This window comes from Miniopterus natalensis, chromosome 2, assembly GCF_054644295.1.
Source record: "Miniopterus natalensis isolate mMinNat1 chromosome 2, mMinNat1.hap1, whole genome shotgun sequence".
NCBI lineage: Eukaryota > Metazoa > Chordata > Mammalia > Chiroptera > Miniopteridae > Miniopterus > Miniopterus natalensis.
The window spans coordinates 158448582-158474022 of record NC_142082.1 but is presented as its reverse complement, the minus strand read 5'-3'; the positions used below and the strand labels follow the sequence as shown (position 1 = coordinate 158474022).

The 25441-nt window shown below is 38.3% G+C and overlaps 1 protein-coding gene across 1 annotated transcript; it reads left to right on the top strand.

Moving 5' to 3' along the window:
• The first annotated feature begins 1460 nt into the window (after positions 1 to 1460).
• On the top strand, positions 1461 to 18144 carry CMAS (cytidine monophosphate N-acetylneuraminic acid synthetase). The gene is made up of 8 exons (XM_016197399.2): positions 1461 to 1720; positions 8890 to 9032; positions 9173 to 9328; positions 11854 to 11987; positions 13627 to 13721; positions 14099 to 14270; positions 15017 to 15170; positions 17562 to 18144. Exons 1-8 carry the CDS (start codon positions 1461 to 1463, stop codon positions 17750 to 17752), a joined length of 1305 nt encoding a protein of 434 aa, XP_016052885.1. The 3' UTR covers positions 17753 to 18144.
• The last annotated feature ends 7297 nt before the right edge of the window (positions 18145 to 25441 follow it).

Here is a 25441-nt window from a genome sequence, read left to right as displayed (position 1 = left end):
CTATCCACTACTTCACAAGCAAAGAGATCTAAAGTTTCCAGTGGCTGTCCTAGGACCCAAAACACTAAAGGCTTATTCTGTATCTTTCAAAAAGGATCACAACCTGAGAAGCACAAAGGTCTTTTTACTCTCCTTGACAAGGGACAGCAATACTACTACCTTCCTTTGCTTCTGGATGTATTAGGACAGACAGGGAATTCTCTAGTTTCAGATACAGGCTTACAAAAGTGGTGAAAGGCAAAATGCATGTTAGGTAAGTGACACCTTACCAAAAATCTATTAAAAACAAACGAACAAAAAGCCAACCAAAACAGAACGTGTGTGTGTGTGTGTGTGTGTACATATCTCGAACCTCTTGGCTGGATCAAGAGGTTTAAATGATGCCATTGGGCCTTTTCTTCTTTCTCTCTGGGTATCTTGGTCCTGCTTTCTTTGGTGTTTCGGCCCATTTCAGAACAGCAAATCCCCTACTCCCCTCCCCTTACCCTGCTCTGAGGATTCAGGTTTATAAGGCCCCAATTACCCAAAAACTCAGTAAGAGAAAGATCCTTTCTTTCCCAGGGTCTCTGGGAAGTACTCCAGTGGGCTCTGCTTGATCACATGCCTGTCCCTAGACCACCGCTGTGTTCAGGAAGACGAGGCACTTGGATTGATCAGCTTGGGTTACACACCCTCCTATGGATGTGAGTGGAAGCCCCACCAGGTAAGATCAGAAACAATTCCTAAAAGGGAAAGATTTTTAGCAGACAAAAAACAAACAAAAAGACACCAAAACTCCAAAACCAAACAGACACATGAAAAAAACTAGAAAAGGGGAGAAGAGTCAGGTTGCCTTCCAGGTTTTTGCTGCTGGCTGGCTGGTGATGTTAATAGAAAATGCAGAGGTAGAAGCAGATTGAGCCCGGAGGGAGGGTTGAGTTGTTTAAATGTTGAATTGAAGGTGAATGTAGGGCATTCGAATGAGGTAATCTCTTGGAAGTGATGAGTCACAGCAGCACAGCAGAAAGATATACGTTTAAAATATAATTTTTAAATATAAAATTGACTCATATTAGGGTGCATCAAGGTATGCAGTAGGAAACCCACTACAATTCTTAAGCGGCTAAGTTCTTTAGCAAAGAATCAATAATCTCTGTTGCCTATTTTAGAAATCTCCTTACGATATCAAACCCACCCGCCCCCGCGCTACCCCCGAAGCGGCACTTCCTTCCAGTCATCTCTGGAGGTCCACTGCTAGGCTTGGGTTTGGAGCCCAGGTTACCTGGCCTAGGAGACCGCGGCGAGGCAGTCACGGACTACAATTCCCAGCGTCCCCCGCGAAGGGGCGGGCCGGGCCGGGGCGGGGCCAGGAGCAGCCACCCGGAGAGCGGCGGGGCGGGGAGATCCGGCTGCGCCCGGCCGAGGTGGTGAGAGAAGAGCTCCCGGATGTGGAGAAGCTGGGGAGAAGGCGTGGGAGGAAGATGGACTCGGTGGAGAAGGGGGCCGCCACCTCCGTGTCCAACCCGCGGGGGCGGCCGGCCCGGGGCAGGCCGCCGAAGCTGCAGCGCAACTCCCGGGGCGGCCAGGGCCGAGGTGTGGAGAAGCCCCCGCACCTGGCGGCCCTAATTCTGGCCCGGGGCGGCAGCAAGGGCATCCCCCTGAAGAACATTAAGCACCTGGCGGGGGTCCCGCTCATTGGCTGGGTCCTGCGTGCGGCCCTGGACTCGGGGGTCTTCCAGAGGTGCGCACGAACGAGAGCGGGCAGCGCGGCCGGGGCGGGGGTCCGGAGCGGGCGCCGGGCCGCGGGAGCAGCCGGGGCCGCGGGAGCAGGTGGGGCCCCGGGCGCTCGCCCCTGAAAGGGGGGTGTGCAGGATCCGGGGCGTCTGGGCCCCGGCTGAGAGCCCAGGGAGAACGGGCTCCAGCCTCTTCCTTGTTCTGTAGCTGCTAACAGCCGTGACCTGGACAGTTCCTGTCCCCGCCCTTTTGAGTGCCACCCGTAAAGGGGGACATTTTCTCTTCACCGTCTTCCGCCGCTGGTTGACCTGACCGGGTAGAGGAGGCCACTGCTGTGAAACGTCTGCGGTCGTGTGTGAACTCTTAGACCCAGGCCCTTGGGGTGCCCCTGTGGCTCAGCGTCTGATAAGCACTCGGTGTGGCAGATTCGGGAGGCGTCAGGTTCATTAGTGGAGTGGGGTGGAAAGGCTTTCTCATTTTAAGCTCAGCTTGGAGATCCTTTCCTGACCTTTGAAAAATACCCAAAGCTGTCTGCCTGTGAGTCAGCACAATGAGGGCTCCCTACATTTGCAGGCAGGTGAGAGACAGTGGGAGAGCGTGCGGCTCGCCGGTTTATGTGCTCGTAAATGGTTTTATCCTACCTTTGGCTGCCCTAAGGACAGCTGCATTGTTGCTCATATAGAGACATTGCCATGTGCCGTAATGGTTAGGGGTTACAAGCTGATGTCATTCATAAAAGATGGGAGGCAGAATTCTGTGCCAAGAATAAATTTACACATAGTAACTTCAGCCTAATTGTATTTGAATTTGTTATTGAGGAGAGTCAATTATTTTAACCTGTTGATGTTTGGGTTTTGGTTTTTAAAGAGATGGCTGTTTTTGAAGCATATTAATTACCCACATTTATATACGAGTAACTGATTTTCATTTACCCCATCTTGTTTAAAAAGGAGATAACAAAAATGTATAAATTTACTAATTCCTTTAATGTTTTAATCCAAAAAGGAAGCCTGGGTGGAGAGAGGTAAATAGGAGCTGGCACCCAGAAGAAAACACTAATGTAATAGGAAGTGTGCAGCGGGAGAGATAAGGGAAGACTTGAGAATTTGGTTGATTTCAGTAAACATTTACTGAGCCCTAATTTCTGCTGTATACATCCAAGGGAATAATATCTGGGTGAATGTGACATGGTTTTTCACAGACTTTTGAAAATTTTCACCACCTTACAAAGGGTATACACTGAAATATAGGGACTAAGAGAGGCTGCATCCAGGCAGCAGTGGTGTAGTAAAGTCCTATTTTTGTGAAATGAACTTGAAATCAAAATTACAGATTGAGCCCTGGCCAGTGTGGCTCAGTTGGTTGGGCATCCTCCCACGTACGGAAAGGTTGCTGGTTCTATTGGTTCTATTTCCCTGTCTGGGCACATGCTGGGTTTTGGCTTGATTGGGGGGGTGGGTTGTACAGGAGTCAGCTGATTGATGTTTCACTCTCACATCCATGTTTCTCTCCCTTTCCCCCTCTCTCTAAAAATCAATGAAATATTTTTTTTAACTTTACAGAATGAAAGCAGAACTCATTTACATATCTTTGGTTGCATATGTAAGGACACCCCTTTCAAACTGACTAACCAAAAAAAAAAAAAAAATAAGGCTTGTTTGAAGTACCATCATATTCAAGGGCAAAAAGTGATTCATTCATTCAGCAAATATTTATTAACTATCCTTGGTGATAGGCACTGTTAAATGTCCCTAACCAGAGATTATAGTGTAGCAATAGGACCAGTCCCTAGTTTCATGGAGTTTTCATTATATTAGGGGGAGACAGACAGTATACAAACAAATTAATGTATATGTATCAGGTGGTAATAAATATTTTTAAAATAAAGTAAGGTGATGGTATACTCTGTCACTGGAATCCTCTTTCTTGGTTTTTCTATATAGGCTCTTCCTTTATGGTATCAAGGTGGTTGTGCTGAGAAATTTTCACACACATAGCACCTCCAATCCAAACCTTGGTACTCAACCAAACTCTAGCATGGTTTCTAGCAACTTAAGTCCATGTTCTTAGGGTGATCCTAGCCCCCCTTAAAAATGCCTGCCTGAGAAAGCTCAATTCTGCCAGGAGAATTTACTTTTGTTTTAACAGCCCCTGAACTCCTTATAACAGTTACTTTAGAAAGTTTGCAATTATAAATCCCTTTTCTGCCCTTTGAGATCTAAATTTACCATCCAGAACTTTCCACAGGGACCTGACAGCCATCTCTGAAATGCAAACATTCTGGGAGGTAACTCCTTCCCAGTCCCTAGAGAGGATTACGGTGCCTTGCTTCAACTTGTACCTTGCCTCCTGTCATAAGGTAGAAGTTTATTTCTCCTGTAGATAAGCACTCGTTAACACACCCAGAATGGCCTAGTCATATGGACTCACCCTCTTTAACACCCCTCAGTGCCTTTCCCTTAGCACACCCCAGGCTTTAACATGTCTCTAGCCTTGTTTTGGAGAATTTAAGTTGTTCACGCTGGAATCTTTTCCCTATTACAATAATGAATGAATGAATGAATGAAACCTGTCTTTGCTGCTATAACTAGTGTCTGGCTTTGTTTATCCTTGACAGTATTCCTCATATTCTGCCAGGTTTAAGTCTAGTCAGAAAGAGCAGTTTTGCGACTTAGTCTCATTAGGTCTCATTTGGGTCCCCTGCTCATCCTCGAACCAGTTACTGTGGCTATGAGAACACAGTGCTTGTTTTGGTATAGTCTAGCCCTGTCTTTTACTCCTGGAGCCAGTAATGAAGCTCCTCCTGAAACAATGACAGAGAGGTTCATCAAGAGAAAAACTGGAGTGTAATTACCAAAAGAGGGAATAGACACTGTAAGTCAAAACTCAAGAAACAACTATTGTGGCAGACATTGGGGATTTTGCTATGAAATTATTGAAAAATATGTCAGTGATTTTCCTTTTTTAAAAAAAATATATCTTCATTGATTTCAGAGAGAAGAAAGGAGAGGGAGAGAGATAGAAACACCAATGATGGGAGAGTCATCATTGATCTGCTGCCTCCTGCATACCCCCAACCAGGGATCAAGCCTGTAACCCGGGCATGTGTCCCGACCAGGAATCGAACCACAGTCTCCTGGATCCTAGATTGACGCTCAATCGCTGAGCCACGCCTAGCCGAGCGATTTCCCTCTTTTTATTAAAATGCATTTCTTTATAATTCCATGAAAGAGTAAATGACTGGAATACTGTATTAACTTTTTCTGTGCGAGTTTTATTTAATACATCTAGACTAGAGTATAAACTCCTTAATGTTTTATAATTTGAGCCACCTATGGTATCTGTCACTATACCAATAATATTTAGAAGTAATAAAACCAGTATTTTCCTTACTAGCAAAATGAGCATAAGCTAATTCTTTCTGCTTTTTTTTTTTTTTTAACTTTTTATTTATTGATTCTAGAGAGGGAGGAAGTGAAAGACTGAGAGAAAAAGAAACATCAATTTGTTGTTCTACTTATGTATGCGTTTATTGATTGATTCTTGTATATGCCCTGATTGGGGATTGAACCCATAGCCTTGGTATACCAGGACAATGCTCTAACCAACTGAGCTACTGGGCCAGGACTCTAACTCCCTTTTCTAACTTACAGTATTGTCTGTTAATGTGATTTTATTCTATTCAAGTCACATAGCTGCTCACTATCTGGCATCCTTTCTAGAGATCTGGAAAACAACTCAAAAGTTAATAGAAGGGACCAGCATTACTTCCTCCATGAAGGTTTTGCTGATCCACCCTGGAATCAAATGGATGTATTAATTGCAAATTTGGGTAAATCGCTTAATGTCTCTGTGCCTCCGTGTCATCTTCAGAATGTCTTATCTCATAGGCTTGCTGAGGGAATTGAGATAAAGTATATGCAACCCTTAGAATAGTGCCTGGCATATAGTGACTGTGTGATCTATCCTTGACATTTTCCCCTTGTACTGAAGGTTTTTACAATCTTCATCTCTTCCATGGGCCAGTTTCCGTACTGGTAAAATGGGAAAGTTGTAATTATTTCAAAGTTTTTTTAAATTCTAACATTGTTTTGAACCAAATTTGGCCTGGGATGACCCCTGCTCTACTAAGTGAAAAGCTTCTTGTGAGCTTTGGTATGCTTTATATATCAGAACCTCAGTTAAAATGTGCTGGTTGAATTTAATTGACTTACTCTGATGCTGCAGTTGGAATTTGGAGCAGCCTTCCTGCCTCTTACCATCTACTTTCTTTCTTCAACAAATATTTAACCCAGGAAGGAAATCTGCCTGATTTGTGTTTTTCAGGAGATTATTTGTTCAAAATAATGATTTGACTCAGTTGAGGCAGATTTTTCTGGCCTGCTCAGAATCAAAGCTAGTAATACTTAAAAAGTTACTAACTTGGATTGTTAGCAGTGAAGAAAAAATACTGCGATAATTTTATTTTCTTTCAGTAAAAAGTTCTTATTAGGGCTGAATTTGTAAAAGCCTAATTTTCAACCGTGGTTCAGTGCTATGTAAGTAAACCTCAGAACAAATTGATTTTTTAAAAATGTTATCTAACATACTTGTGAAAAATAAGCATTTCTAGGTGTGGACTTCTGACTAATGAAAGGCCTATGCACTGTTCTCATAAAAATGGCAGTGTACGATTTGAAATAACTTTCATAGGCACCATGGTTGAGATTCCTGATTATCCTATTAGATGATTTCATGTGAGGCTAAAGCCGTTGGCATTTAGACTTTGACATTTACTCTAAATTTGATTTTAAATTTTGTTAGGCCTGTTTGTTCATTTGCTCCTTTCTCTTTTTCCCTTCCTCATCTGATTCCCCTAAATCAAAGGAAAATTATCTACTTACTTAGACCTTCTAATAATAGGTGATGATCGCTGGATTTTAAGTGTACATATTGGATGCTATTGTCAGATTCCCAGTGTCATTGCCTTGTATAATACAAATTAGACATTTGGACCTTTGATGGTCTGAAAGCAGAACTTCAGTTTCCCTTCCATCAGGGTCATTGTGAGGATTAAATGAGACTGTGTAGATTTTTTTTATTACCATTTCTATTTTATTATTTTGAATAGCAAACATTTATTTAATGTTCATTCTGTGTTGTGGTTTATAGTTAATCCTCATAAGAACTGTATGGGGTAATTACTATTATCACCTCTATTTTACTGAAAATTGAGGCTTTGGGAGATTATGCATTTTGCATAGAATCATATAGCTAGCGTGTGGTGGAGCCAGGATTTGAACGCCTTCCTTTAGAGCCCATGCTCTCAACCATTTACTGTTTCATTCAGCAAATATATGTTAGCACCAGTTATACAGCAAGCACTATAAAAATACTTTGTTAAAGGTAAAGCATTACAGAAAGGTTAGTTATTGCTTCCTTACCTCTGTTTACTTAATGGCTTCAAGGGAATTATAGTACTGTGTTGGCCTCTGTCTCTGCGATAGGCCCAGAGTTTCTCAAGAAAATGGTCTGTGTATCCCGTGTCCAGACAAGTGTCTAGTACCTGAAACAGACTAGGACTAAGTAAACATTTCATCAATAAAGGAATGAGTGAATGATAAAAGGGAGCAAAGAAGAAAAACAAGCAAACAAACTTCTTCCAAAACCTCTGTTTTTTAAGTTTGTCTTTTAAGCAGTTAAAAAAGATCACTGAATCCAGTAAAGATCAGGATAATAAAGTAAATGGCTTCAGTAATTTATTTCAATTAATGAGGTAAATTATATGTCAAAAGACTCATATTTTTGCTTTTACTGTTAACTTTTAACTATATTCTATTACCATCTTACCATTCTCCCTTTACCTCTATTTTAAAAATTCACTAGGTTTTCATTGGTACTTTATTTTGTTATATACCTTTGGTTGTGACATTTCTCCAGTGAAAACCTATCCCCAAATTATTTCAGATTTCAAGATAGAGGAAGATGGGGGCCCCATGTTCTGTCTTGCACAGAGTAGCATGAATAGGTATGAGACACCTGACCCCTAGCCAGTGACTCATCTTATTTATTAGGATTCCTTAGAAAAAAATTGGGGGGTAATTGACTTTACTGCCACATTTAAATCCTCCTGCAAATATTAAAGGGAATAAATGAAATGAAATTAATAAATGAAATCAAGAGATGTCAGAAAATTTTCTTCAGTTATTGACTTTCTTTTCATTCTTGGCAATTGAGCACAGACATTTGAAACTTGTAGTTCCTTTTTCAAAGAATGTTGAATGAAGGGGATAAAAGAAAAATACATGTATATGCCAAAGTCTGTAAGTCATTAAATTATCTTTGTGTAATATTACTAGTAAAACGTTGTGACTGTAGTAATATTCACATCTTTTCTTTCTAGCAGTGGGAATTTGTAATGGTCCAGGAAACTTAATTTTAATAGAGATTAGTACACCTCTTCAGAATAGCTTTTAGTTTTTAGTCATCATTCATTTAAAGTCTAAATGGGCAATTGTGTTAGCTGTGGTTAATAGAGCTGTTAAGCTAAACTCTCCTGAACCAATCAGGTCATGTTCTAATTGTTATCAGTGGATTGTAGCCCAGTCTGTTGTGTTCAAATATTTATATATATACTCATTATTAATTGGCACAAAAAAAAAAAAGTTGCAAATTTTTGTTATTTTGAGCTCAGACTTCTAAGCTAACCAAAGTCCTTTTTTTCCTCTTAGCAAGTATATTAAAATACTTCATAAAGTATTTTAGATTTGGATGAGGAATAAGAAGCAAAATCTGTTTTATTTTCTTTAGATTTGAACTTCTAGAGCTACTGTTTTGCTTAATATACTAGTAGTCTTAAAAGTTCCAAGTACCTTTCTTTCCAATTTTATGAAACTACATTTAGAGCTACATAAATGATACTTATATAAATAGCTATGTTATATGTAATATAAATATTTCTATATGTAAATATAAACATATCTAGGACATTTTAGATATTTAAAAATACTGTTTATATTAAAAGTACTGTATTTTTTCAAATTTTGTATTGTTTTGGATCTGTAGTATTTTGATGGTACAAAAACTATGCTAACATTGTGTGAGCTGTGTTTGGGGGTTTTAGAGCTCCTTTTTATCTTTAGTGATTTCTTTTAGTGATTTGGCTCTATGTATTTGTTCTTTTTAATATTTGTACAGTGTGTGGGTTTCAACGGACCATGATGAAATTGAGAATGTGGCCAAACAATTTGGTGCACAAGTTCACCGAAGAAGTTCTGAAGTTTCAAAAGACAGCTCTACCTCATTAGATGCCATCGTAGAATTTCTTAGTTATCACAATGGTATGAGTTTAATAATTTATTCAAAATTTTATGTAATTTCCTACTTATAATTTCACAAGACTTGTTTTAACATTTGCATTTAAGATTACTGTCTTGCAAAGAGCTTTATTCTGATGTCTTTTTGTTTTGTCTTTTTAAAGAGGTTGACATTGTAGGAAATATTCAGGCTACTTCTCCATGTTTACATCCTGCTGACCTTCAAAAAGTTGCAGAAATGATTCGAGAAGAAGGGTATGATTCTGTTTTCTCTGTTGTGAGACGCCATCAATTTCGATGGAGTGAAATTCAGAAAGGAGGTAATCTGTTATATCAGTCTTTATTTTAGCTCATTTTATGGAGAATCAGTTTTTTTATATGCAAATATTCTTTAGGATTGAGGAGAGTAAAAAGGGAGCAGTAAAAGAGAACATATGATTCTTAACTGTAGTAGGTAATAACATTTCTAATCAGTTCTAAATTTTGTGATTTCTGAGGGAAGACAGTGAACCCAAATTAATTCCTTGCTTTATTTTTACAAAGGACCATTTTAACCATTTATTTGCCTTTTCAGATTGACATGTAATCTAGATCAAATACTTTTATGCTTGTTCTAGACATATTTGATAAACTCCATACAAATCATATAGAATTGTGTGAATGGAAAGCATCCACCAGAAAGTTTTAGGTGACCTCAAGAATGAATTGTGGGATTACTTCCCAAAATATGTAACTCCTTATGTACGAAGAGTTCCATAGGGTTTAGGTAGAGCCTGATTCCTAGCCAGATAAATTTGCAAAATATGTAATAAAGAGTAGAATCACCAACAAATAGGTAAATGTAACATACCTGAGGAAAGGCATTATGGTTTCTGTTAGGTGCCTTAAATGTAGGAAAGCTGGCCTAATTATCTCTAACATATATGTAACTTAGGATGTTACTCTTTTGAAGATGCATCTTTAACATGTTATTCCATTATCTTCTACCATCCATTGTTTCTTATATGAAATCAGGTGTAATTCTCACTATTGCTTCTGAATATGATTTTCCTCAGGCTACTTTTAAGATTTTATCTTTATCTTTAGTTTCCATAGCTTGACTCTAATTTGTATTGCTGTGGTTTTCTTTGTGTTCATACTGTTTGGAGTTCTCTGAACTTTTCATATCTATACGTTGATGATATCTGTCATCAGTTTTCAAAATTTCTCTTCAAATATTTTTTCTGCCACATTTTTTTTTTCCTCTTTTTTTGGGACTCCAATTTAAATGGATTTTAAACAATTTTATGTTGTCCACATATCTCTCACAATCTTTTCTGTATTGAAATCAATAAAAATATATTAAAAAAATAATAAAATAATTTTTAAAAATCTTTCTGATTTCTTTAAGGTGTTCATGATAGTTATTTGAAAATTCTTGATTGAAAATTCCAACATCTGGGTCATTTATAGTTCTGTTTCTATGACATTTTTTCTGATTAGGGGTCATGTATTTCTGCTGCTTTATAAGTATCATATTTTATCATGTGCCAGACATAGAGACTGAAGTATATATTATTTTCCTCCAGGCAGGACAAACCTTTTCTTCTGACAGGATAGGGGCTAATCACTTTGATCTAGGAATTGGGCTGGGTTACAACTATAAAAACCCTTCTGGTTTCTCCTTATTCCAGCAAAGTCCCTCTGCTTAGGCCAAGCTTGATTTTTCTCTTACCTCTTCCTCAGACTAAGCAAATATTCAGTGAGAATTCAGCCACTGATCCTTGTTCACCTAAGAAAGACTTGTTCATCTCTTTCCTTTTCTTCAAAGTATGACTTAAATCATCTAGTTTGTTTGCTTATTGCCTATCTCCATCACTAGGTTGCACACTTCATGGGAGTAGAGAAGGTTATGTTCACTGCTGTGTATCCATTGCCTATAAAACGATACCACATAATCAATATATGTGTACTGAGTATTTTCCTAATTATATCAGACATTGAGGTGGAGTTGAGCAGAGGATGGTTGCATTAGGGAAGCATGTAGAGGTTATTCCTAGAAGCCTTTATATACAGAAGTGACAACCAAAAGTGAAGAAAGATTCTGAAGAATCACCAACTATTAAATACGCACACAACACAAGTGCCTATGTACCTACCCATCCACGTCCACAGACAAAGTTTGGGAAAAATTAAGTGAAAAGGCATGGGAATCTAGATATCAGTACTGAGAGCATCATTTATTATATCATGTTGTGATATTTAATGTTGATATTGCTGAGCTTCATTACCAAGAATAACAAATAAACAAATATTATTTATTATTATGGTTAGTATCTTTTTAACCACTGGTAAGAATGCCTAATACATTATATAAACATTTCTCTCACTATAAAAGTTTCAGTAATTTAATGGGGAAATTTTCATTTTTCTATAATTCCATGAAAGTCATTTCTCAACCACATTAGATAAATAATGCATGTGTTGTATTTCTATAGAAATAATGAAAAAATAGTTTTAAAGGGATCAAATATTGAATATGGATATTTTATGACAAGCCAGTTTTCTTGAAGTAACTTTAAGGTTGTCTTGATATCCTCCTAAAGTGTTATATTTATATAAATACCTTAAAATCTTAATTATGCAGAATTCCTCTATGAAATACTTTATTTTTTCATTATTGTTATAATAAAACAAACGTAAGTTATCAGAATTATTAGGGATTTTGTTAAAATCTTTTAATTATTTATCCAGATACAGAAATATTTTACATTATGAGTTCATTTTTATGCTTTTAAAATAATTACTGAATGAACACTTTTAGTATCCAGAGCAATGTGGACTTACTATAGCTTTTTGCTTTTAGTTCGTGATGTGACTGAACCTCTGAATTTGAATCCAGCTAAACGACCTCGTCGACAAGATTGGGATGGAGAATTATATGAAAATGGCTCATTTTATTTTGCTAAAAGACATTTAATAGAGATGGGTTACTTACAGGTTTGTGCCTTCATTTTGCAAAAACCTTTGAAACCCTTTTGTGTTTATGCTTTGAGTTTTAGGAAAGAGGTATGGCACAGTTCATAATGGAAAATATCAACCCCTAAAGGAAAGGCCGTAACTGACAACATTTTTTATGTGAGGCATTTATCCTGCAGGCTTACCCCAAACTGATCTTTGGAATCCATTTAGTAAATATGCAAGGAATTCTGCTACAACTATAACATGATAAGAAATGAGTCAAATATTGAATGTTCTATATGTGTCCTGGTGTTCATATTATTCCTCTCAAAACTCTGTTTAATTTATGGTTGTGTTACTGTCAGGTTGTGGTTATACAGTTGAATAACTTGTGTTACTTTAAAAAGAAACAAACAAACAAAACCCAGTATAGCAGAGGTGAGATAGCACCAACCTGGGCATCAGGAAAACTGACTATAGTTCTGTCTCTATCCTTATGTAACTTAGAATATATTGTTTTATCTGTCCTTGCTCTTATTTCAAAATGAGGTTGGATGTCTCTCTCATTTTTAGAGCCCACATGGTTACATCATATGCTATTTTTTCATTTTAGTTATTGCTATTATTTAGCACTTACTATGCACCAAGGACTATAGAACCACTACATAAGATATCTCTTGTAACCTGCATAGCTACAGAATAAAGTGGACATTCCTAGCCCAGTTTTTCAGAGGAAGAAATGGCTGCTCTGAAAAATGAAGTAATTGACTCAAGGCCAAAACAAGTAGTAAATGATACTGTCAGGATTTGGATTCAGATCCTTATGTTACTCAAAATATAGTGTTTAAAAAAACCCTAAAACTCCACTCTCTGTAATAGAAATTCGCATGTGACCCATGAGCTGAGGGAAAAGTGTTTCTCCAATCTTCCAGTCACTTCATAGGCAAACTGTAGGCTGACTAGCTAAGTTTGAGTGTTAAGGAAAATTCTATTTGACAGATAGAGACACCACCTTCTCTAACTGTGGTTGACCCTTCCCTGAAGTGTAGAGAAAAGTGAAGTCTCTCATCCTAACTAGATTTGTGAGGAGACAAGCAATTCTGAAAAATTGAGCTTGACATTGAAATGAATGTAATCACAGGAAAGGCTTCTCCTCTTGACCCCATGTCCCAGGATCAGGAAACCATCCGTACCTTTGCCCACACATGACTCAGACATACTTCCCACTCCCATCTGTAACGCAGGGATCTAAGATAATTCTGTACAGTAGATACTACAGTTATTCCTTCCTTCCCTATCTTGCCCCTTAGTTTCAAATAGTAACAACTTCCAAAAGCATTTATACTGCTTTTGAATGATGATGAGAGAGACTGCCAGAACAGAAAATTCCTGTGGTCAGAAAACTGGAGGGTGGGTATTATTTCCACTTTTTGCAATCTTAAAATAGAAATCTATTCAAAGAAAAATGAGAACTTGCACTCTGTAGATGAAAGCTGAAAAATGTTAAAGTTACTTGTTTTATGTGGTTAAAAAAGGATTTGTTGTATGTTATTAATATTACTGGGTATTTATTTCTCTCAGTACTGTAGAAATGAATTCATTGTTCTGTATTAGAAACGTTTTGATATATGTAAATGCGTGTTAAAATCAGTACTCATGGCATTTGTGCTATGTTTAGGGTGGAAAAATGGCCTACTACGAAATGCGAGCTGAGCACAGTGTGGACATAGATGTGGATATTGATTGGCCTATTGCAGAACAACGAGTATTAAGGTAAAAACAAGACATATGGTCTTTGCACGAGACCCTAACATTATTTTAGTAGATATGTTAATTGTATTTATGAACACTGATTTGTGATACTCCACCATCTTAGGATCTGTATAATTTGTTTGCTCATGTGAGGAAGACATATACATAAAATATTCCTTTAGATGACTTATTCAGTATATTGAGAAACACAGAGTCCACTTAGACCACACTATAACTTAGTCTCCACTGTAAGTTGAAGTGTATATGTGAAGTAAATATGAAGGGCAATGTTTGAGTAATTGAATGGGAATGGGTTATTAAGTTTACTGGCATTAGCCAGATGAGAGGGAGTGATTAGTATTGCACTTGTATTCAAAGGTCTATTTGGTTTCTTTTAGATATGGCTATTTTGGCAAAGAGAAGTTTAAGGAGATAAAACTTTTGGTTTGCAGTATTGATGGATGTCTCACCAATGGCCACATTTATATATCAGGAGACCAAAAAGAAATAATATCTTATGATGTAAAAGATGCTATTGGCATAAGTTTATTAAAGAAAAGTGGTATTGAGGTATGTGCCCCTGAATATAGCAATGTTTTTTAAGATTATGATTCAGGGTCAATGAATGTGAGGGAAATGAAATATACATTTTTAGTATTATCTATTAAAATATCTGAAATTTAGCCTTCACATGCCTAGAAAATTATCATACTATTTACTTTTAGATGAGCAAAATGCCAACCAATGAGTAATATTTATTGTTTGTGAACATACTATTTTTAAATAGGTGCTACCTAGTTGCCATAGGATCTTGCAACAGGAAAGATTTAATAAAAAAATAAGTGTCAGTGTTTAGAAAAAGCTAATATCTTATGGACTTTAAAATGTAGCTTATTCTTATGATTAAAATTTTTAATTCACAATAGGTTAGTATTTGTGTATTTTCAAAAATGAAGGCTAAGATGATTTCTCATAATTCACTAGAACTCTTAATATGTGTGTTCCTAAGCAGAGCAAGAGACAAAATATGGACTTTTCTTTGGGTAAACTGAATTATAGGAGAATCTTAGATTGGCTTCAGACAGTGTATGTTGTATTTTTTACCTGTAGATAGTATCCTTTCCACAGTAAAAAACTGTCTTTCACCTTTATGGGACTATTAGATATAAAATGTTTTAAAACTTTATTATTTTAAAATAACAGTTGATTTTACTGAATTTGTCCTTCAGAAGGACAAAAGACTACTTAGTTGTGACTTGTATTATATACAAGGTATTATCTTATTCTGTTTCCTTTATTTTATTATTTTTTTTAAGGTGAGGTTAATCTCAGAAAGGGCCTGTTCAAAGCAGACACTCTCTTCCTTAAAACTGGACTGCAAAATGGAAGTCAATGTACCAGACAAGCTGGCAGTTGTGGATGAATGGAGAAAAGAAATGGGCCTGTGCTGGAAAGAAGTGGCATATCTTGGTTGGTATCTTTTTCTTCAGCCAGGATTTTTTTTAAAGAAATATATAGAGAAATAAGAAAGAAACTTCCCAACATTTGCATGATTGTAAGGAAATAGAAACTCTCTTACACTAATGACAAAGGTATAAAATTGGGACAGCCCTTCTTTCTGGACGTCACTTTGATAATATTTATCAAGTGTAGTCTAGTGGAGTCAGACCACAACACTGATGCCAGTTTTGGTAAGGAAAGCCTTGGTTTTCTTATCTGTAAACTGGAACTGTTCAAAGTACGTATTGTCATTGGTCTGTTATAGGGATTAATGATATAATATAGGTAAAGCATTTAGCAGATTCCTAATATATAAAAAGCACACTCTGAATATTTTAGCAATTATTACATGTACATAGTTTTAACCCCAAAACTCAAATTTCAGGAAAGAAATTGGACCAATGTGCCAATAATGGAGGAAAAAAATAAATCACCTAAATATCCCACAAAAATAGAGTACCCATAAAATCAAATACTATGCAACCATTAAAAACAATGCTGTAAGCTATATTTATTTACACGGTCAGATGTCACAAGTTTTTCACTTTAGTATTAACCAAATATATTTATTAGATGTCTACTATATGCAGGTTTTAGTTCCTGAGACTTAATACTTAACAGAGCTTACAGTCTAATGTCAGTATTTTAAATATTGATAATGGCAAGTTATTAAAATACATAACTATAAACCATATATGAAATAAATACAAGGTAATATGGACCACTAAAGCAGCATAGAATGCTTTGGAAGCATATGATCTGGGGACTTCAGAAACAGCCTGTGAACTACATGTGAAGATTCTATGGAGAAAAATACTGTAGAACCTTTGATAGAAAGTGATCCAAGTTTTATAAGAAGAAAACAATTTTATTGGAACATATAACAAATCCCAGCTATACTTATTATCTGTGTGGCCATATGCAAGCTCCTCTAAACCTTAGTTTTCCTATTTATAATATAAACACAAATCAAACTTAATAAAACCATTGGAAAAAAATCAGAAATAATATAAAATGCATAACATAGTGCCTGTATATAGCAATAATAAGTGTATTATTTATACAGGTAAAACTAGAATTATATATGCCAAATTGTAGTGACTATTAGTGATAATTAGGATGATTTTGAATAGTTTTGCTTTTATTTAAAAAATGTTTCTGTCAAGATATGCATTACTTACATAATATAAAAAAACAACTGTGAAAAGTAGAAGTTAGAAAATCAGGAAAATAGAGAATTGTCTCCAAATTTTTATTTTAAAAATTAGTGCAGTATTTTATATGGACCACATAAACATATAACAACATATTCCTTAAAAATATTGACACTTTTATAAGTAAAATTTAGTAAGTAAAGCTTAATTTGGGGGGATGGATAATACAAGAAATACCTTAATTTTCATCTTTGAATGAAAACAATTTAAATTTCAGTACATTTAGTAATAGAAAAAATTTCAGTAGGTAAGTGTAGAAAAGTATAAAACAAATAAACTTTTAAACAGCATTTTATTATTAGTTTTTGCTCTGTAGTATAATAATAGTTATACTCAGAGTGGTGAGTCTAAGGTACTGGGAGCTTCTGAAATTCATCCTGTCAAAAAAAGGGGTGAGAAGGATGGGGAGTAAGAAGCAGCAAGACAGGGAGAGAAGGGGTATAGTTATGTTCGTTGTAATGGGTAATTTTTCAACAAATAAGTGATATACAAATCAGAACTAATACAGATTAAAAGAGACTTAATATATATATCAACAAAAAGTGATATGTAGACCTTGTTTGGTTTCTGCCTCACATAAATCAACTATAAAAAGACAATTTTAAGACAACTTGGGATATTTGAATACATACTAGATTATTAGATGATATTAAGGAATTGTTGATTTTGTTAGCTTGATAATATTGTGTCACTTGTAAAAATATATGTATATCAGAGATAGATGAGGAAGAGTTTTGGGGGTAAAATATATCTAGGAATTTCTTCCTCGCCTCCAAAAAACTAGGTGGCAGGAAATAGACAAAAATATTCATAAATGATCCAAAACATTGATAATCATTCCACATGAACTTGGGGTTCTTGCATATATTTGAACTTTTAAATAATTCATAGTAATTGTAATATACATGGCAAGCAGAAAGTGTACTTATTTAACTGATAAGAGTTTATTTTGAATTATAACCCTACACTAAATTATACTTTTAAATACTTTAACATATTTTTGTTCCATCTAACCTGTACCATTCTTATATGCAGTGCTTTAGGTTACTAAAGTTACCCAGAATTCTTATTGGTTGCTGTTTGCATTATTTGGAAAGAATATTCTTTGTCTCTTTAAATGTTCAAGCAGTATCTCTTTACTTGATAGGAAATGAAGTGTCTGATGAGGAGTGCCTAAAGAAAGTGGGCCTGAGTGCTGTTCCTGCTGATGCCTGCTCCACTGCCCAGAAGGCTGTGGGATATATTTGCAGATGTAATGGTGGCCGTGGTGCCCTCCGAGAGTTTGCAGAGCACATTTTCCTACTAATGGAAAAGGTTGTTAATTCCTGCCAAAAATAGAAATTAGTATAATGTGGGGAAAGAAAGCTGCTTTACTTTTATTTTTAATTAAGTACAATTCCATGTTTTAATGTTATAGACAGTGTGACTTGATTTGTGATATATCTTCATATCTTTTAAAGAAAAGTCTTCTCCAATTGTCATTCCAAAACCTCCTATGAAACAATTGTGCCGTACTTTTCTCTTTATGCAAGATAATTATTTAGAGATTGATTACAGTCTTTCTCACATTTTTAGTAAATGCAAGTGAGAACATGATCAAAATTGACTTTGTATTGTACCCTGTAAAACTGTGTGTTTGTGTGCTTTTAATGATGCCGATATTTTATTTATTTGGGGACAGTGTATCTGGTAAGACATGCTCTTCTATTAATAAAATTACATTTCACAGACTTGATGAAAACTGCCTTGTTGCTATAGAAGAAATTTACTGAACATACCCTGATTGCCTTTAAACACTGATCATGCAATGAGTGTGAGAAACAAACCACTAAATACCAGGTGTAAAACTCCTAATTATACATGTATATGTATAGCACATATACACAGTACAGATATCCGAAGAAATGTCGTAAAGTTTGTATATTGACTTGGATAAATTGTTTGCAGTTACCTCTGAAGTCATGGTAATTATGTATTACCAAATTATGTAAATTTGGCTCTCATCACAATTTTTTAGCCACCACAAATTACTATCCTACCTAGTTAGATTCTAAGAATGGGGTATTATCTCACAAATATGGACACTTACCTAATAAACACTAACCATTTCCTGTGGAACATTTGTATCTATTTCAAGTTAAAAAAAAAAATTCATGTAAAACTCTAGCAAGAAGCAATTCATTCAGGCCAGGTTGCAGGTTCAAGTCCCAGTCAAGGGCATTTACCTAAGTTGCAGGTTGGATCCTCAGCCCCAGTCTGGGCATGTGCGGGAGGCAAGCAATCGATGTGTCTCTTCCACAAAGATGTTCCTTTCCCTCCCTCCTCCTCTCCCACTCTCTAAAAATCAATGGAAAAAAATATCCTCAGGTGAGGATTAACAACATCAAAAGAGGCATCTCACAGTTTCTCCCTAGAAGGAACTTAACCACATACTTAACCAGCTGCTGCCTGAGAGTCCAGAAAGAGAGGGCGGGAAGGAGGGGGTGGAAGTTGAGAAACAATGAACAAATGCAATGAGTAGAAAACAGTTGCACAGATGGTAAATTTTAATCCAACTATATAAATAATCACTTTAAATGCAAATAGTCTAAACACACCAGTTAAAAGACAGAGATCATCAGATTCAATTAAAAAAAACTAGACCCAACTATAAACTGTCTACCACAAACCTACTTTAAAGACTCATAAATGTTAAAAGTAAAAAGATGAGGGGGTGGGAATCATACTAACATTAATCAAATGATAGTATCATACACTGTACCAGTTAGCTGTTGCTATATAATAAGCTATTCCAAAGTATATTTGCTTAGCCCTTGCTGATGTGGCTCAGTTGATTGGATCATTGTCCCATGCACTAAAAGGTTGCGGGTTTGATTTCTGGTCAGGGCACAAACATAGGTTGCAGTTTTGATCCCTGGTCGGGGCTCATATGGGAGGCAACCAATTTATGTTTCTCTCTCCCTCTCTCTCTCTAAAAATCAATAAAAATATATTAAAAAATTCACTCAATTTGCTTAAAACAACCACCACTATTTTCTCACAAACATGGTTCAGCAATTTTCGCAGAGCTCAGCAGGGTTGTTCTGGTCTTACCTGGGCTCACTCTTGTGATTGCATTGAGCTGGTGCCTAGAATGGCTCAATGGTTCAAGTTAGTTTTATTCACTGGCTGTTTGGGCCTGTCCTCTTCTTGATCTTTCAACTTTAAGGAGACCAACCTAAGCTTCTTAACATGGCAATCTCAGAGCAGTAAGAAGATGAGATTGGATGCTCCCAAAACCTCTTGAAGGTTTCTTTAGAAGTCACCCGATGTTACTTCTGCTCCATAGTGGTTAAAGTGAGGTAAGTTACTGACCATCCAGCCCGGATCAAAAGGTCAAGAGATAGAGTCTACTTAATAATGGATGGAGTTCTATTTTAATCCACTATATATATTGATATGTCTGGGTTTGTGAATTGGAGAAGCTGGAAAAAGATACCTGAGCATTTTTATTGTAATATTATACCTTTTGCACTTTGAACAAGTTATCCAGCCTCTCTGTGCCCTAGTTTCCTTACTTGAATTGAAACTAAAAATAGTATCACCTCATAGAATCACAAAGATTAAATTAGACAATATAGTATATTTAGAGGAGTACCTGGCTAGTAATGTAGGGCCTCTAAATATTGATGATTATGATGATTGTGATGATGATAATGGTGGTGATTGATTTAGCAATTAAGACATTTGGATTCTAGCTTCAACTTTGTCATGAACTAGGTAAGTGACATTTTTCAAATCATTTAATACCTGCAATCTGGTTTATTTAAATATTAACTGAGGGACTTAGACTACCTCTAGGTCCCTTCTACTTCTACAGTTGCAAATGTACTGATATTTAACTTAGAAGAAATATTTCACAGAGAAGATATATATACCATATTTATGGTAAATGTAGGCATTTAGGTCTCTGGGGATGATTGGTTATGAAATTACAGTGCAGAAATCTTTTAAATTTTTAGGTGCATCAATGAATTTGGAAAGGAAATACTCTTGATTAGACTCTATAATTCTTTGAAGAACAGTAGCTATCAATAAAGTAATTTTATCTATGAGGACTATTTACTTTTTCTCAGTTCAACAATAGAGGATATATCATGTTAAAGACATTGTGATATTCCCTAAAGATAGAAAAAATAAGACACAACTTCGCCACCTAAGCCACAGACAAATTTAGGGAAATGGGATTAGGGGATGCGATGAGAGATGGGTCTAGAGAGGTAAATAAACAGAGACCAAGTGAGTTACATTAAGGATTTTTTACTCTAAGAACAGGGTAGAGAGGGGCCTTTAAAGGGCTTGAAGCAAGAAAAGCTTTTCAGGAGGAGGTGAAATTTGAGCTGGGCCTTTATGGCTGCTGAAAATGTCATTGTTGTCAAAGGACAGTATCAGAGAAATGGAAATTCAACATGTTATGTTCACAGAATGGAAGAGGTCCTATGGGATTCAGAAGGAAATGCTGAGGAATGAGACTAGAAATTTAGGACCAAATTGGGGGTGGCCTTTAAAAGAAAGTGCTTGATTCCCTGTTGACTTTGAAATGCTCAGTGTCTTTCTGATTCAGTCTATTCTATACCTGTTTAATTGTCTACTTTGTGCTTGTTATTTCCCTTGTGAAACCTTATATTGACTCAAACTGTCCACAGAATAAGGGAAACACTTCCTAGTCCAAATGTTATATTTCTCCTTTGTATTGTGCCCGCCCTTCTGCTCTCATGAGAGAACCAGCTGAGAGCTAAGCAGTAGCCTTCCTCTCCTCACCCCACTCTTGCCCATTTTTCTCTTAAAGCTCACTCTTCCTTCACAGCTCCGAGTATGTGTCTGGGCGTTCATTTTTTAATGTGTATCTTTAAGTTCCTGGTGGTCATAAAGCCTCTCTGTTTTGTTGGCATCATATGACTTCAGTGTGGTGAACGTTGTGATGGGCCGTGCAGATCATCACCCTCGAGACTGGAGGACATACTCCCCCAGCTGCTGGGAGTATTGTCAAAACACAAGCTCAGCTGCCAGCCCTTTTCAGCTCTGCTTCAGCCAAAAGAGAGTTGCTTCCCTCAAGGTCACCCCCTTCGTGGGGTAGCCCACATCCAATGACTGGATAAATGCAGAGGATGAAAGTCCTGACCCTTTGGCCCAATAAGAGACAACACGGAGGGGCCATGCCAGCTCCCTGTGGGGTCAGCTGAAGCCTTTGTTGAGACCCCATGGCAGCTCTGCCCCTCCTTCTTCCCCTCCTTTCCCTTCCACAAGTGTGATCCCAAGAGCACTCCTCATAAACCCTTTGTCATTAATCTTCCTCTCAGAGTCTACTTTTCAACCTGGAACACCAGGAAATATTTCTAGAATGAGTGAATGAATATACAGAAGAATAGACCCTGTACCAATCGGATATGAGAAGCAGGTGAAGTAATGGCCTTTACCCGAATTGGTCATTATTTCCTACCAGCCCCCAACCCCCTCCAATGTCTTTTCCAGCCACCACCTTTGGAACCACCTAGGCCATCCTCAGCCTTCATGACCAGCCAACACTGCTTTTTGCTGAACAACCATGAGTCCCCAAATTCATCAGAATTCTTCCACCGAGGTGGAGGCCACCATCAACCACCCGGCCAACCTGCCCCTGTGGGCCTCCCACACCTACCTCTCTCTGGGCTTCTATTTCCACCTCGACGATGTGGCTCTGGAAGGTGTGGGCCAGTTCTTCCCTGAGTTGGCCTGGCTGAGGAGAAGTGTGAGGGCCCAAGTGTCTCTTAAAGAGGCAAAACCAGCGTGGTGGCCGCATTCTCTTCCAGGACATGCTCAAGCCTTCCCAGGATGAGTGGGGTGACACTCAGGACGCCATGGAAGCTGCCATGGCTGTGGAGAAGAACCTGAGCCAGGGCCTTTGGATCTGCATGTGCAGACCCGGGTTCTACCTGCGCAGACGCTCATCTCTGTGGCCCTTGGAGAACCACTTCCTGGGTGAGCAAGTGAAGCTCATCAAGAAGATGGGGGACACCTGACTCGCCTCTGCAGGCCGGCCAGCCCCAGGCTGGGCTGGGCGAGCAGCTCTTCAAAAGGCTCACCCTCACTCACAACTAGAAGCTTTGGAGCCCAGAGGCCTTTGAGGGGTCCCTCTGCATTCCCCTGGTGTCTGGCTTTTGCCCGAGCCTATCCCCCAAAACCACTATCCATTCTTTTAACCACCCTGGAGCCCTCTCCCGTGCATTTGACCAAATGGAAGTAATAAAGCTTCTTGCAGAAAAGAAAAATAGTACTAAAGCATTTTGGTGTGTCCATATTTCATTGATGATATTTTATTTTTTAAAAAATACGTTTTTATTTATTTTAGAGTGTGTGGAAGGGAGGTAGCGAAACATCCATCAGCTGCCTCCTGCACACCCCCTACTGGAGACTGAGCCCGCAACCCAGGCATGTGTCCAGACTGGGAATTAAAAAAAGGTGACCTCTCAGTGCATGGGAGGACACTCAACCAACTGAGCCACATCTGCCAGGGGATCAGGGCTCCTTGATGGTATTTCTAATTCAGGACTATTTCATGCTTTGTTATTGAATTGCTTTAAAAGTGTAAAGATAAAGTAGATGCAATATTAAGTATTTGTATGCTGGGGAAAATAATTTATATATTTTAAAAATCTCAGTGGTTAACATTTTGGCCACTGGGTGTCATCACAGATCCAGTTTTTTGTTTGTTTGTTTTTTGTTTTTAAAAGGAGTTTTAGCCCACTGATTGGAAATTATAGTCTAAAAAATTTAAAAACATATTTTCATTGTTCAACCTTTATACATTGAACATTAATATCCACTATTATGTGTAAAGTACAAATTGAGTATTTCTTTCTTCAAAACAAATCTAATTGCAAAAAGGTTTCTTCTAACAATGACTGTAGTGGACCCTGAGTGGTGGGGAAATGGGGCAGGAGGCTAAGGCTGAACTACAATGTGGAAAGAGCTGAACGACTGCCCTATTAGAGGACCAAAACCAAATAAATAGAGCTATATTCCCAAAGCTACCCAGCTCTGTCCCCTGGTTACCTCAGGCCATAGAAATGACCTGCCTTAACTTCTTTTAATCCTCAGAGCCCATATAAAGTAAGTACTTTTATTTCCTCCATTTTTCAGATGGAGAAATTGAGTCACAGAGAAGTTAGTAACCTCAAGGTCAGATCAAGGTGACAGAGCCAGAATTCAAAACAGAGAACATTCCCAGGGGGTAGCAGATTATACCTTTGGTGAAGACCTAGGCAGTGTTTTCAGAGTACGGTGTTCCCTCAACTACTTTCATCAAAGTGGTATATAATCACTGTTAAATATAATACTTGTTAGCACAGAGATTCTAGTTGCATCCCAGAGACACCAAATCAGAACCTCTGGGATAAGGTCTGAGAATCTGCATGTTAGTAAAATTTAGCAAAATTTTGACTTTTATGCACACTAAATTTTGAGAATCCTTTAGTTGAGTGAAGTTGGGGAGACCTCCTTCCCTAGGAAGAAAAGAGAGAGAACTGGCTTCCAGAAGTGTAGCAGGGTAGAATCTGGATTCAGGAACCACCCATGCCCTCTAGCAGACGCTCCGTGTGCATTGGAGACCCTCTCCCGACTACCCCAGGCCTCAGTGGCCCAGTCCCATCCCACCCTCACTCCTCTGCACACGCACCTGTCCACCTGTGAGAGCCTCCTCTAACTCAGGGGCCCTCCACCCCGACTGCACATTTGGGTCACTGCGGGGAGTTTTAAAATCATACAGGCGCCCCGAACTAACCCAGACCAGTCAAATCAGAAGCTCTGCGTATGGGGCCCAGAGAATTGGTGTTTTTACCAAGGTACTTATTCCCAGGTGATTCTCATGTGCAGCCAGAGTTGGGAACTCCTGTTTGTGAGCAATAGTTCTCACACAGAATCTTTAACAAGTAACTTGGAGGTGATTTGCATGCAGTTATGCAAAACACATTTGGAGAAACTGTCTTTAAAAATAAGAGGGCAGAGCAGGGAAATGAATGCCAAGAAAATGAGGGGGGAAAACGTTAGATTAAACCCTTCTAGGCAATATTAAAGTGTGGCTGAGTTTCCAGACCCGGAGGCCAGGCAGTCTTGAATCCCACGTCAGAGGCTGAGCGAAAGGGCTCTATCCAGGGGCAGCGGGCTCAGCCTGAGTCCTTTTCTTCATGCCTGACCCCTCGGGCGGGGAACTGTGTTTTGCAAAAGATGGGGCCTGATTGGCTATGTGGGCGCTCTGGGTGCCCTTCACCAGAACGGCTGACATCAGGCGCATCCACCATTGGCAAGAGACGCTTCCTCCCGATGGCAGTCCCTGCAGCTCCCGCATGGACCCATTCCCAGTCCCGCATGCTGAGGCCCACTTCTGGACGTAAACTCTGAAGAGGCAACACCTTTGGCTTATTCACTGGTATTTTCAGGATCTGGGACAGCACCTGAAGTCTATTCTAGGGGATTCCCAGGCCTCTTCCTGTAAAAAGAGTGAACTAAACTTTTTGGTGCTTGCTTAGCAGAAAGCCTGAAGTACTGGCAGGGGGAGAGCGACAGAGCAGGGAGTTAGGGTAAAGACAGGACCCGACGTGGCTGGGGACATGACATCTCTGTGTCTGGTTCCTTCTGTCCTCTGCCCACACCCACACTCCTCATCCTTCCCATTTCTCAGGGATATTATCCCCCAGGGAGGCAATTCGGGGCATGGAAAGGTGCTAACCTGGATGTGCCCTCAGGGGTGTTTTTTACACTCTCCTCATTTATAGAAGTAAACATTACCACTCAGGTTCTCTTTCTTTGAATTTCAGAGTTTTCATTTGACAGCAGAGACCTAAGCCTCATTTTAGAGGCTTAGAGACCTCATTTCCAGCACCTCTAATGGAAGCCAGGAGCTTCCTTGAGCCAGCAGACTGCTGTCCTTGGGAGTAGAGATAACAAGTGAGGCCCCCAACACTACACTTGGGAGCTGTCCTTCCTGGAACACTGGGCCCTCTGTTTAATTCA

Bases quoted from the DNA above. Each gene is read 5' to 3' on its own strand.
- CMAS (XM_016197399.2), top strand. From the start codon at position 1,461: ATGGACTCGGTGGAGAAGGGGGCCGCCACCTCCGTGTCCAACCCGCGG. The intron at 1,721-8,889 runs GTGCGCACGAAC...ATATTTGTACAG, and splicing joins GACTCGGGGGTCTTCCAGAG to TGTGTGGGTTTCAACGGACC. The intron at 9,329-11,853 runs GTAATCTGTTAT...TTTTGCTTTTAG, and splicing joins GAGTGAAATTCAGAAAGGAG to TTCGTGATGTGACTGAACCT.